The following is a 13924-nucleotide window of genomic DNA, read 5'->3' as shown; positions in this document are numbered from 1 at the left end:
CACGTTTCATTCATGACTGCCTTCTGACAAGTCAAAGCCCAACGTGAGCCCTCCTCACTAACCACTGGGTTTAATGATCCTGCTTAAAAAATTATTATTGGACTACCACAGTATGGGAGTTCCAGCTACTCCTATTTCACATTTCCTGGAATTTACGTCTTTGTAGTGAAGAAGATGTTTCACATCAAGGCGGATCTCCAGACCAAGTACAAATCCTAATCACACTCATTTCTCTTCAGCCAGCGTCATCACAGTTTGAAGTGAAGGAAGTTTTGCTGAGGTGAACTTTAGTCAATCAGCTACCAATAAATCAGACAGTAGTTACTTCTACTTGCAGTTTTCTGTCTCCTCTTGAATTTTCCAAACATGCTTTTAGCTGGTCAGTACTGCTGGCGGCCGATCCCCATCAGAGTAACATTTTTTTCATTCACAACGAAATCGTCAAAGGGCCAGTCACAGCAGAATTATGGGGGAAAGTGCAAAAACTGGAGTGACTTTCAACATTTTCCATCGACTCTACTGACGACTGCTTGCATTCGTGTACAGAAACTGAAGGAGTGAACTGACTGCTCCCCCCCAGAGCAGGAGATGAGTCACGCCAATTAAAATAACAGGGAAGACAGAAAATAGGGCAAAGTCATTAGTCTTGAAGGAATGGTGTCAATTAAGGCACAACGTTCTATCTACAAAAACATTTAGAGAATGGCAAGCAGAAGGAATTTAAAGCAAACTACTCTCTACAGCAAAGGATTTTTTTTTTTAATAGTGATCAAAGCAAAAGTTCCCGATATACTAAAAAAAGACACTTCAGATGCACGTATTTTTAGTCTGCTCTTCTTCCTCTAAGAGATCCAACTGCAGAAGAACCATCTGGAACCCAACCTACGGGACAAGTCTGAATCTTTGCTGGAGAAAAAAGCAACCACTCGAGCCTTTCCGAAAAGGGGTGAAGTAATGCTTGGTGAAAGGCAGCACCTTCTTTGCAAGTTCGGGAACTCGGTGGTCTTCCAGCAGAAAAGGAAGAAAGCCCCAAAAAGTGTGTCTAGGACCAGGCCTCCAGGTAAGTTGGACGTTTGCAAAATTTCTGCACTCTCCCTTAGAAGCAGTGTAAAAAAAAAAAAAAAATCCCTCTATGTTGTTGCAGAGTCTGCATTGTGCCCCAGGAATTTAAAGTCAATTAAACAATATGAGTATTAAGAGTCCTCTATGAAAACAACAGCCAGGTACGTCTTTTTTAAGATGGGTCTATTAAGTTTCAAGCACAAGCCTTAAGAAGGCATAAAATTTGAATTTCTGTTTTGAACAAAATAAATCAGGATTCAAATTCTGAAACGAATTAGTAGAAAGGAAATACTTTAAGAGAAGTCAACATGACACACACTGCTATTTTTCAGAAGGGAAGCTTGGGCAATACACGTAGTACTAAATTTCAAGTTATTTCCTTTAATATTTAGAAAACTGGTTTTATTCTTAGTTTTTCAGAAAATGATTTTAAGTATTAGCACCTACATTGTAAATGACTCAAACTTAAGATTTACACTTGAAAAAAGCCACGCTCAATCAATTAAGTTATCCTATATTCTTCCATTTTTGAATATTTCAGCAGAGCACCGAGAGGGAGAGAGCGCAACGTGTCAGTAATAAGCGAGCCGTGTTCTCAGCTGCATGACATCAATGACCAGACACCTCCCTGGGACAGAATTCAAAAGGTCAGAGTTTTCCAGCACACTCCAATCACCTCAGTTCTAGTTATTTAAGGTGGAAATTTCTATGCAAGTTTGTAAAACCCATCCAGCTACATGTTAGTTTATTAAACCACAGCTGACCTGAGATGCAATTAGGATTTGACATTTTTCCATACTTAGTTCACAAGTTTATTATGAAAAACACTGCAGCTCTGTCCTGCAGTAACATTGTTTTACAGAAAAAAACAGTTCTGTTCAAAGTAATTCACTATCCTTGGACAATTACAAGGGACAATATGGTAGGGCAAAGAGTGGAAAAGGGAACTGAGTGCAGACAAAAAAAAAATCAATACAATTAAATTAAACAGTATTCCCTGAAAATAAAACAAACAAACAGTTTCAGAACAAATATGAGGCCTTGGTACTTATTTTAAAAATGTTCTTTAAGCTTCAATGATTGTTTGCTGCTACCCTTATCTACAGTCATGCTGAATAAAGCTATAGCTAAATGGAAAGTTAAATGTATTCACGAGGTGTTAATGTCTACATCTTATTATTTGCAGTCTCTCAGAGAAAGCAAAAGTAACTACAAATAGCGCTATGCCAGAAACTGGTTTCTTGACCAACAATGTTGCTTCAGCATGCAATGAACTGGTTCATTCTAAAGTGGTCACAGTTGTTGACGACAAGAGGCTTTGTATTTGAATATGGCACGTCTTTTGGTCCATGTGAAAACAAGTTTGCATGTTAAATATTTTCTGACACTTTGGAGTTACTGTTGCTCTTCCCATTTTCTTTAGGTCAACATATGGTTCATGGCAATACTGTACAGGTCTAAAATCTCTTTACAGGAAGTAGTCTGGGGTGCGGCGAGTAACATGCGGTTCACCTCTACGCGGTGCTGGATCAAACTGCAAACTGAAAAGCACAGGTATTAATGAAACCGCAAGAGTTCAGTTGACACTCAGGTATGTTTTATATCTGAATTACAGCAGCAGTGGTCTTCACACAGGTAAGTCTTTTCCAGTTTTTTCAACCAGTTAAAGTCTTCTAGAACAAGCGTTCGACTTCTTCCACTCCTCCTTTTAGTACGTATTTATAATCCCTGTGTTTTAAACTCCTCTTATGATTACCACTATGGACTGGAGAGAAATGAATCTGAGCTTTAAGAGTCGTAAATTGGTCACACATTAGTGTACGTTTAGAAAGTTCAAGTCTCCAGTAATTGTCAAAGGGGGCAGTTTACACAATGCTTTTGCCTCGTTTACTAGTAAAGTTGCTGCTGAGGTAGTAAAATTAGAAACCTCATTAAAAAAGCCGACATCCTAACACCTGAAGAATTCGAAGGTTCCAAAGTCTCTTGCCCTAGACTGACAGGAGGGCATTACCTCAGACGTGACAGAGTACTCCTACTCTCCAATCACATACCTCTATAGTATTTCATTAAACTCCAGTTATACAAAACAAAAACGAGGAGTCTCACTTTAATCTGACAGACAAGATGTCAACAACTGTTCCAGATATCTGACTGCAAGACTTCAGATGCGACTAACCCAACAATTCCACATTCACTTCACCTCCCAAAAAGCCTATAGGGAAAAACCATACCTTAACACAATAATTAAGCGGTATCTTGCTACAGCAACTATCTTAAAATCATGGGCAATGTAAATATCATTTTTAAACATACTTACAAGGAGTATTTTAGAGTATCATCAAGTTCCATAATTGCAGCCTGGTTGCCACAACGGTAACAATAATTTGGAGCACTGAAAATTGTTACTACATTCCGATCATGGCACCAGTTGTACCCCTGGAGAAGAAAAAAAAATTGTGACAGCCAAGTTCATTTGTTGCACCCCATATAACCATCTGACTACTACACTGAATTTTTAACGCACAAAACCCTAAGTGGCATTTGTAGTGTCATTTTAGAGGAGATTAAGGCTGTATCTTTATTTGTCTTCTCGAGACAAAAAGGGCAAAAAGGAATTTTGGCCTTCCTATGTTGCTTGTTACTAGCAAGCACAAGCTAAACATACTAAAAAAAAAAATCAGCAAGAAATCTCCATTGCATTAGCATAAAAAAATTAAAACAGCAGTTCTGAAGTACACAGTCTGTTCTGAATCTTTAGCTGCAATCACCAAAACCAGAATCCAGACATACATTTAAAGACCTTAACTGCCAGGGATAACTAGAGACTAAGAACAGCACACACACATCCAAGGTAAAAAGGAAAAATACATCTTTTTTTCCCAAGGCACACATATTTGTGTGCATTTTCTTATCAAAGGACTCGGCATTTACATTTAAGAACCTTTTTATCTACACAGAAATGCAATACCACATCTACTACTAAAGTCTGTTTTGGGACGTTACTGTAGATTTTCAGAAAAAAGGCCAAAATAAAGGTTACTCCACTGTCAAACTGAGAAACTCCTTCAGTAGCACATGAATACTGTCAAAACAGAGTTTCTGGAAGACCCTCAGCTGGACCATCAGTTGTCACAGCAGCACATGCACATCTCTGACACACAGCGTACAGTATTAACGCACCAACTACGCGATCAAGAGTTTAAACGCACAGGCTGCTTACCTCCATTACCAACTGATGAGCTCTCGAAACCAACGTAAGGCCATTAGCATGGTTAAAGGTTTCCGAAATATCCTGTCCAAATGTATAACCTGCACCTCGAGGAGAAATTCCCCAGCCACCACGATCATCTGGATCTGACCATAGCAAGTCACACATTGGACCCTGTAAGAGATGTAGAAGACCTTTCAGACGCAGAGACCCCACAAAAAGCCTACACACACCCCACCCCTGCACAACTTGTTGCAGCATCCCTTTAAGACTTAAAAACAGCCTATCAACTACAACAGCTGGTGCAGTTAACACCTGAAATACTATCAAGAAGTTAATCTGAATGAAGAATTTTCATAGTCATTCTCACCTCTGAGATCATTAAGTGGCACCCATTGAGATTCTAGGCACACTAAAATATGTTCGTTTCTTTAGGCAAGAACAACCCCCTTACTTTTCCTTCAAAAAACTAGAACAGGAAGACAGGCACTTTCATGTTGCTAAGTTGTTTCGAATTTCATTTTTGGCCTGTGTATTCAACCACCCAATATATGCTGAATCATGAATCCCACGAGTTTGGAAAATTATTTTTCAGTACCTCATGGGGAACTTCCTGCAAGCGATCAAGTGCTCTGATGTGATCCAGTGTATCTATCGATGGAGAGAGGCCACCATGTAGACAGAAAATCTGGAAGGGTTAGATATATGAAGTTTATCTCATTTGTTTACATTAATCATATCAGTGCAGTTACAATTGTTTAGTATAAATGATTAGGAGAAAATCTGCAAGAGATTCCATTAAAGCTGAGAGCTGATAGAATACAGTGCTAATAGCTCCCTTTACAACTAACATTTAACTTTGTAAAATTTCAACATACCTGGCCATCCACCAAGGCAGTTAGAGGCAGGTAATCAAAAAGGTCTGTAAAGTATTTCCAAACATTTGCATTTCCGTATTTTCTTAAACATTCATCATAGAAACCATATACTTGTGTGATTTGCCTGCTTTCATGGTTCCCTCGAAGAATTGTGATACGTTCACGGTAACGGACCTAAACGTAACAGTTTACTTTAGAGGCATCAAAATACGTATGTCTTCCCCAAAAAACAGAATTTGCACCCCTCACCCCCCGTCATAGGTCAATAAAGCAATAAAAAACAAACCCTTTTTAAGATGAAGATTCAATTATAACCTTTGAGAAAAGAAGGGATAATTCATTCAAATCTTCAGCCGTCAAATACTTTTGAGATTAATTACAAGTTTTATTCATTGTTACGAGTGGACTTCACTATACCTGTGCATTAAGCTGATCTCTCCATGCAAATTCTTAAAGATTGCTACTCAGGCAAGTAAAAAATAAATACAGCGCTCCTTTTGGAAAAAGTTCAGGCTGGCACCTGAACTTCATTATTTTTTTTTTTTTCCCAGAAGTATCGTAGAAAACTAAGACAGCCAACATTTCAGTTTTTGTACCTGTTATACTAATGTAGTGCAAATCATGACAGATGTTAAGTGCAGTCAGGATAGCAATTATATACGTTTTATACAGAATTGTACAGCCAAGAAGAAAAGTTACCTTAAGAGCTACAAGCAATGTGACTGTTTCGACTGAATAATAGCCTCTGTCAACATAGTCCCCCATAAACAAATAGTTTGTGTCTGGTGATTTGCCTCCAATTCTGAAAAGTTCCATGAGGTCGTGAAATTGTCCGTGGACATCTCCACAGACTGTGACTGGACATCGCACTTCTTGTACGTTAGATTCTTTTGTCAAAATTTCTTTAGCCTATAAAACAAAAAGCACAGAAACCGTGAGTTTGTCTATGAACAGTCATTTTATTCAAGGTCTGCTCTACCACTTCCAGCTCTCTACTACCTGCCCTCTTTATCAACTCTTGTCCCTTCCTTATCTGAAGCACTTGGGATAAGAGTTTATCTTTACTTAAAACTAAATTTTGCTTTATGCAACCCTGTATTAGTAGCAGAATTTTGTTTTGGTGTTTTTTTCCCTCCTCAAGGAGGGTATTTTAGAATTAGTTTCCAGTGTAGGAAAAAAAGAAAAAACACCTCACACTTTCTACAAAAATAGTTCCATGAAGCATAAAACAATGATCATCACTGCTAGAATTGATGAAGTTCGTAAGTATTTGGAAAAGTTAAATCTAAAATCATGTCCATGTCTTATCTCCAACCCTCCAAAAGCCTGAACTCAGACACAGCCCAAATCGAGACTCTCCCTTGGGGAGGTGAACACAGCCGTATCAGCTAGCAAAAGCTGCCAGAGTTCTATACTGCAGATGCCCTGCTTCAGAAGACAGTGTGCCACCCAACTACACATACATCTTTGAGTGCAAAGGCAGAGAGTCCTACACGAAGCAGAAGTGAGAACTTAACTAACATCCAGTGGTACCAGCAATTGCGGAGCAGGTGGCTTACCTGCACAAGCTTTCTGAACAAGTTTTGTGTTTAAGTACACACCAGTAACACCGAATTGTGTCTTTATAAACCAAAGTAGGGAAACATCTTTGTGGTCACCATTTCTTCCCACAAAATTTTGTACATAAAAATTGCCTTTGTCTCAAAGGCAATTCATATGAAGAAGCACAAGCTAAATATAGCATCAGAAAGGTTAAGTTTGAAACAATGCAAGAATTCCTTAGTAGTACCATCACACTGCCAGTTGTTAGTTTGTTCTTAGACATCACCAAAGACGCGCCACAATTTTCTCAATCAAGAGGGTATTAGAAATATAAAGTCACAAGTTTACAAGTTACCATCTACAAAGATTTCCATGCCTTTCAAGCGCCGATGTTCCTACTCAAAAAGGATCCCTTTTTTTAACCTCATTACCAGAATGACAAGAGAATATATAAAAAGTATATTCTATTTTATAATCCAAGATGTCTACGAGACTTGCAGAAACAGCACCAAATACCACCTATGCACAGGCCACGCTGAATCCAAAATATTCTGAAGCATACACCAATAAGAGACAGATGGAAGAGCAACACCACATTCATTTTAGGGTCACTCTTCTTACCTTTATCAAACCCAACCTGACAACTAAAGCAGCATACTCATTTTGGGGGGGGCTTTCTGCTAAGCAAAGTAGTATTTTGAGAAACTAGAAAGAAGTCATCATAATCTGAAGAGCATTAGATTTTAAAAGGTTAGGAAAGAAACATTTGAAGTTACAATCTAAACATTATATTAAATACTGGGTATTAACATGAGCCAAGCTATTAAGAAACATGCTGCTGTGTCCAAGTTTCCACCCTATTCATGAAGCCATTAGCTGGACAGTGACTGACACCCTCACCCCCAAAAGTGGTCTCACTGTTCCGGCATATTGTCCAGGCTCACCACCACGGTCACCGCTTCAAACAAGAGAAGTGCCGGCAACACATAGTTTAATGATGGAGATGCATGAAATTCAGCATTTCATCCAACACTGGAAAGAAATGCAAAAATGCAATCATGGTAAGCACCCTGCACGGCACAGAGCTTTAGATATTACAGCATGAGCAACAGAGTTAAATCACTCCGCAGACATATTTACATTAAAAGTCAATCTCATATGACAGTTTCCACTCATGCTGTGCCTAGTACTAAAGATAGGTCATTGCTGGCTTGTGGTAGATGCTTAAGTGTAGATTTATTTTAAGATAGCCTGACTTAAGTTCATTTTAATGCAGTGACACCGGATGTTTTGAAGGTGTTTTAACAGCCTTAGCCTCTTCTAATCCAGTTACATTCAGAAGCATTAGCCATCTTAATTCTCCTTTTGACAGAGAACATTGCAGATACGTATAGCGCTTCAGTACAAAAAAACTACTCTTTAATTTATAATGTTTTCTACTGCCTTATTTTCTTAACACACTGGAAGCACTGCACAAAGAATGCAGCATTCATTTTTCATCAAAGGTATGCAACGTTTATGCTGACCAAGATTAAAATGGCATAGTTCTCAGCAATGGAGTTGTTGCTTCCTCAGTTCTTGAAATATTAAATCAGATACGCATACGACCAAACACATAGATAAGTCAGACAGCTACTCTGATTGAAAAAGACTGTTCCAGGTCAACTTGCAAAACAGCAACCTCTATTTAAATCCTGCAATGAAGGAATGCTGGTGCAGGGATTTCAGTATTTCCACATTCTGAAACCAGCTTCATGAAATACTGTCTCATGAACTGCTTAGCCCATTTTACAGCCTTACCATGTCCCATAGCATTAACAGTGGCATATACTGAAGTGCTTAAGCAGTATACTTGCCTCTACAAAAGAGCTTCAGCAGAGCTGAAAGTGGAAAAAAAAAAAACCCACCCACCCTGAAAACAAGCCACCAACAAGTAGTCCATCAACCACACCCCAAATCTCCACATTAAATTAATTCCTATAAAAGGGTAAAGCAAAAATTGTTTTAATATACTGGAACGTAACAAAAACACAAGTTGGTAAGACAACAGTACATGTAATATTACAATTTCACAATTCAACTTTCACAAAAGTTAAGCTATCGCTAATATTACGGCAGTATCTGTGACCCTGACTTTGTACTGGACCACACGTTGCTCTGTGCAACCTCATCTGGTTCCACTCCCTCTTTATTGATCCTTTCCTCAAGATCCACGATGATGCCACTTGCTCAGCCACATCAGCCAACTCCCTCCCTGTCCGTCCCCATCCATCCTCCCCCCCAACACGCTGGGCTTCCCACCAGCAGCTCTCTTACACTTCCCCACAGAGAGGAAGCAGCAGAGCATTTCAGCGGCTTTCAACACAAGACGGAGTACTCCTCGGTCAAACCACCTGAGGAGGGAGAACTAGAGAAGAGAGTCGCACACACCTGATTCCTTGTACTTCAAAAACCCAGTGACCTATTGCCAAGAAGGATAATAGTGCAACGCCTTTGCAGTATTTTGACATCAACATTTTGAAACGTCCAGGTTTCATTGCCTATCACCAGGATAAACAGTTACGCAATTCTGAAACAGATTTTTCTTGAACACTTACTAGTGCTTTTATGTCTCAGTCTTTTTTCAGTTCTTAACAATTCTTAATATTAAGACAGCCCCGAACATCTGTATGTCTTCAATTCTCCCAAGTACCCCACACCACATAAAGTTTAACTTGTGATGGTAGTCTACAATTTAAAAAAGATGAACGAACTTAAGCAAAAACTTGGTGTCAACGGCATACTACGTTACAGTCATAAGACCCTACCTCCAAATCAGCCTATTTTTTCAGCACTACACACTCTGATTTCAAGACCAAGTACAAACAGATACAGATTAAGACTGAAAAGAACCCGCTATTTCAAATTGATAAATGCTAATTTTACAGCCAAGCACCAATAAAGTCTAACGCAGAAAAAACATGTAACTGTAAGACACAGTTGCACAGCAAGAGCATAAGAAGAACCAAGTAAAATGCTGTCACAGAAAACAATTGCCGAGGTGGAAAGTCACGTATTTTACTTAAAGCAGTCTCAAAGTTCAAACAATAAGCATGTATCAAATACATTTCAGCTTAGTCATGGTGACTGGATTTCTTTCCTGCTTGACACCTGAAATACTGGCTTACTCAGCCATTTCTCTGGAAAGAGGCAACTTGTACAATCCCCAAACACCCAAAAGACAAGAAGAATAAAACTAATATTGGTTTAAACACACAAGAAAACAACCCATTTTCACTTTATTGTAAAGCAAATAGTATTGCATAAAATACAACCTAGTATTTAGGAATTAAAACATTCCTGGACTGCTGCACATCATCTAAATGACCAGATGAACAGTAAAGCACTGTTTTGTTGCCTTTGTTTACAAAGCACATCTTTTATGCAAAACACTGTTCTTAAAATACAATGATTAGCTTCCTTGTTTTAAGACAATGCAAGATCCAAGTGTAAACTCTGCATTTTATAATGAACAGTCAGGGATAAGAATTAAAAAAACCTGTGACCATTAAAGCTACTACCACATGATTTTCAAATCTTCACAATTTTATTTAATGAGATGCAGTGGTTGTATGTATGCAGAGGTATCTCTTATTTCCCCTGTTCCCTGCATATATTTTTATCCTATATGCCACAGATCAAGGCTCAGAGTCGAGAGCCATAAAGGCTATAATCCAGCCACTCTCCCTCTCAACTCACTCTACGGACAAGTGAGTTTCCCTCATGAGCAGAGTACATCGCCAACCTTGCCTCACAGAATTCATTTCAAGTGGTCCATTTCTGAAAAATCCTCTGAATTCATCTTTACCCACATTCCTTTGTGTTTCCAGAACATCTCAGTTATTTCTCAGTTACTCCTACCCCTTCTTAGATCCATACATTCTAGCAGGAGCTCTGACAGCTCAAAACAAATATCTACCCTGAAAAACTCTGGGGCACGTCGGAAAAAAATGCAGTAAACATTACTGTGCCTTTGTAGAATTGTAGAACAATGCTTGGAACTGCTGCATAGCAGCAAACCAGTGCTATAAAGCCCTTATCAAAAGATTACCACTAACTCAGTAAAGGAAATGCAACCATTATTTTAATTAGACAACATAGCTCCAAAGTCATGGTTGCAGATGGTAATGTGTCATTCTTGGCAGACCAGAATTCACACGTGCAACCCACCATGCTGTCTAGTGAAGTGTGTGTTGAGAAGCATCCACTGTAACCAAGAAAAAAAAAAGGTATTTGTAGTTACCATAAAGATATTTTGATGAGCTTGAAGATTTCAACCACACCCATAATTTCCTGTCGTCAAGACGCACAGGATGTGACTAAAGGCACAATGATCAGCTAATTGGGATGAATACTGGTTTTAGCTGGCCAAACATCATGGCCTGGAAGAGATTCCAGTTCCAAGCAAAGTCACCCATTACAGTCAGCAGGTCTTCTGCTGAGTGAATGCATTTGTTTCCTTCAATGTAAGGGTTTCCCCCCCACCCTGTACTTGCAGAGGAAAGAGAACATGTGCAGAGAAAAGATGGGCTCACCATTTCTAGATCAAAAGGTATTTTCATTCCCTGTCTGACATTTTAAACAAAACTAGAGAAATGAGGCCTCCAGTATCACCCTTCTGTGAAGAAGGTACGACAGCAGCCAGATTACATATGACAAATGGGAAACCGATTTATGCTGAACTTCAGAATCCACTAAGGAGTTCAATGTGAATGTGTAAGTAGGAACAAAATTAAAATACAAAGCCCCCCATTGACATTTAATTATTTAGTATTCCAAAGTAAGTAAAACCACGATTTCCATCCACATAGAAGCCACAGCAGCAAAATGCTCTTTTCCCAGGACTGAAACAGAGGATAACCAATCTGCTTTCTCTCTGGTTTTGTGGCTAGCGCCTATACCTCTGTTTCTAATCTCTTTCACTACCAGTGATACTGAAGGTTTAGAAGTCAGCAAAGGAAAACAGGGCACGCCTGGTCCAAGAGTCACAGTGCAGCTCCTGCGAACACGTGTGCCGTGATGTGGTCACTACACTTGTAGCCCTTAATTTTCTTGGGATAGGGCAAATAGAACTAACGAACTCAGAAGTTTTATTTTAATTCAAAGTGCACAAAATGAAAGTTTAGTAGCTTATGTATCAATGACTATTTGTCAGTGAACAAGAACAGGCAATTAACTAACAAAAAAAGCATAAAATCCAATCAGCTTTGTATTTCGCAACACACAGCAAAGTATCCTTCCTCACTGCTCCACAACTCAGCAACAACTGCTCCCTTACTCTTTTAGCAATTCCTGTTTGGTCAGAAGAGAGTCCAGTTAAACACAAGATGTTAGCCAACCAAAAGATCAATCCCAATTCCACTACTGTGTGTAAGATTAAATGAGACAACCACCTTCCTTTTTCTCCTGTAAATTCTAGAAGGTCTACAAGAAAGCATGCAGGCAGTAAACTTTTGCCAAATAACCCTCTATTCCTTTGTATTACAAAGTAATGACTGACACCATACGCAGCCTTGATAGTCCCCTCAACACTTCGGTTTGGAAAAATCATTAGCAGTCTTACATACTCAGGATTGGGAAAATATCACTAAAAGGAGGGTACTTTTTGAAGCCCTGGGTAGGAGTAAGGGCTTAAGCATCAGTAGTCGACAAGACCAGATGGAAAATGAGGATAGGAAGGGGCTCCTCTGAAAGAGCTCAATGTCATTATTTTGCTTCATACAAAAGATCTTAGTGTCTTTAACTTTGAATTAAAAGAAGTAGTCTAGAAAAATCTTTAAAAAAATATAGGAGGCCAAATAGCTCAGGAAATCCAGATGCCTTCCTCTCTACGTGGGAGTTCCAAGAAACACAGCAACAGTAGTAACGCATGGAGCTGACCACTTACACAGAGATGGTCTTCAGTCCTGTCCGTAGAACAAGCTGTACTCATTTTGTACCATTCACGTTGTTAAAAAAAAGAAATAGGCTAAAGCTATTCCCAAACTAGTTGTGCCTGATATCCAGAAGTCCAGCTTCATGTAATAAACTCAAAAGGTTTTCAACTCTTTTGCTCAAGTAACTCCAACCACAGCTAGGCACGGTGATGTTAGAGGTACGGTCAGGATACCAATTGGAGGATGGGGTAGGCACGTGTATCAAAACTCAAGAAATGTACTTCAAAACCAACTAGCAAGCATGTAACACCTATATTAGAAGGTATTTTCAATATACCCAGCAGAAATATTGGAGACCTGACTACTGAGCAATTGAGCTTCAGTATTTATTCTTTAGCCAGAAATAAACTGTTCTTCCAGCTTCACGTGCTACCTAAAGAAAAGGAACTGAGGGCAACAACGGTGTTACTGAATATAGGTGTAGCGTTTAAGGGTCCCTAAGTGAGGATGGAAATTCAATCACTGCTCCTTTGATTCCCTTTGCACAGCCTTTTGTACAAGGTCTCCTTAACACATGCCAGACACAGCCAGACAGGTTAGGTTATTACACTGTTTAAGGCAACCCAGATGACTAACTGAAAATGGCTAGGGAGCAATCACAGAGCAGCACCGTCATCAGATCTGAGGAGGCAACAGCCTCGCCACAGGTAGATTTGGAAGAGGACATCAATCTACAGCCTCATCCATGTCCTGAGCCTTAAATTGGTAGAACTCAAGTAGGAACTTGCTCTGACTTACAAGTGCTTACTTCTGTTATCTTAAGCTATGCCCAAAATAACTTCTAAAACAACACAAAAATATCTTTCACTCCTATTTGATCACAACTAATGTTGTAATTAAAAAAAAACCCCACACCTAACTGCCAGCACAACTCAATTTTACAGAACTTCCTAGAATTGAAAAAAACTAGAAAGCTGCTGATGCTACAAGAATTGGGACATACAAGATTAATTTCTCATACGCACATCAAAATGTTGTAAGTATAATCAGGACTAGGCAAGAAGGCTGGCAAGGCTGATGCTTCAAATGCCTTTTGTGTAAAGAGATAATTTCCATTTTACATTACCAACCATCACAACACCACCACCACCACCACCACCCCCCGACCACTGGGAGTGAAAGGATCTTTTTTTGTGGAAGTGTTCCAGAATAACCTAAAACACAGTTATTAAAATGTTACAGAAAGCTTTTCACAATACACCTGTAACTCTTCAGAGATGGAAGCTATAACTATATGCACCCATCAATGGCTTGATCCC

At 39.1% G+C, this 13924-nt stretch overlaps 1 protein-coding gene across 1 annotated transcript; it reads right to left on the bottom strand.

Annotated features, from left to right (window-relative positions):
- Window positions 1–1850: 1850 nt before the first annotated feature.
- PPP2CA (protein phosphatase 2, catalytic subunit, alpha isozyme) lies at window positions 1851–10467 on the bottom strand. The gene is made up of 7 exons (XM_009322777.1): window positions 10429–10467; window positions 5848–6057; window positions 5149–5322; window positions 4869–4958; window positions 4283–4444; window positions 3380–3498; window positions 1851–2603 (listed from the first exon to the last, which is right to left on the bottom strand). The coding sequence occupies exons 1-7, from the start codon at window positions 10465–10467 to the stop codon at window positions 2531–2533; spliced, it is 867 nt and encodes a 288-aa protein (XP_009321052.1). The 3' UTR covers window positions 1851–2530.
- Between the last annotated feature and the right edge of the window lie 3457 nt (window positions 10468–13924).

Source organism: Pygoscelis adeliae, unplaced genomic scaffold, assembly GCF_000699105.1.
Source record: "Pygoscelis adeliae isolate BGI_AS28 unplaced genomic scaffold, ASM69910v1 Scaffold34, whole genome shotgun sequence".
NCBI classification, from domain to species: Eukaryota; Metazoa; Chordata; class Aves; order Sphenisciformes; family Spheniscidae; genus Pygoscelis; species Pygoscelis adeliae.
The sequence above is the reverse complement of the archived record's forward strand: the minus strand, read 5'-3'. Positions and strand labels throughout refer to the sequence as shown.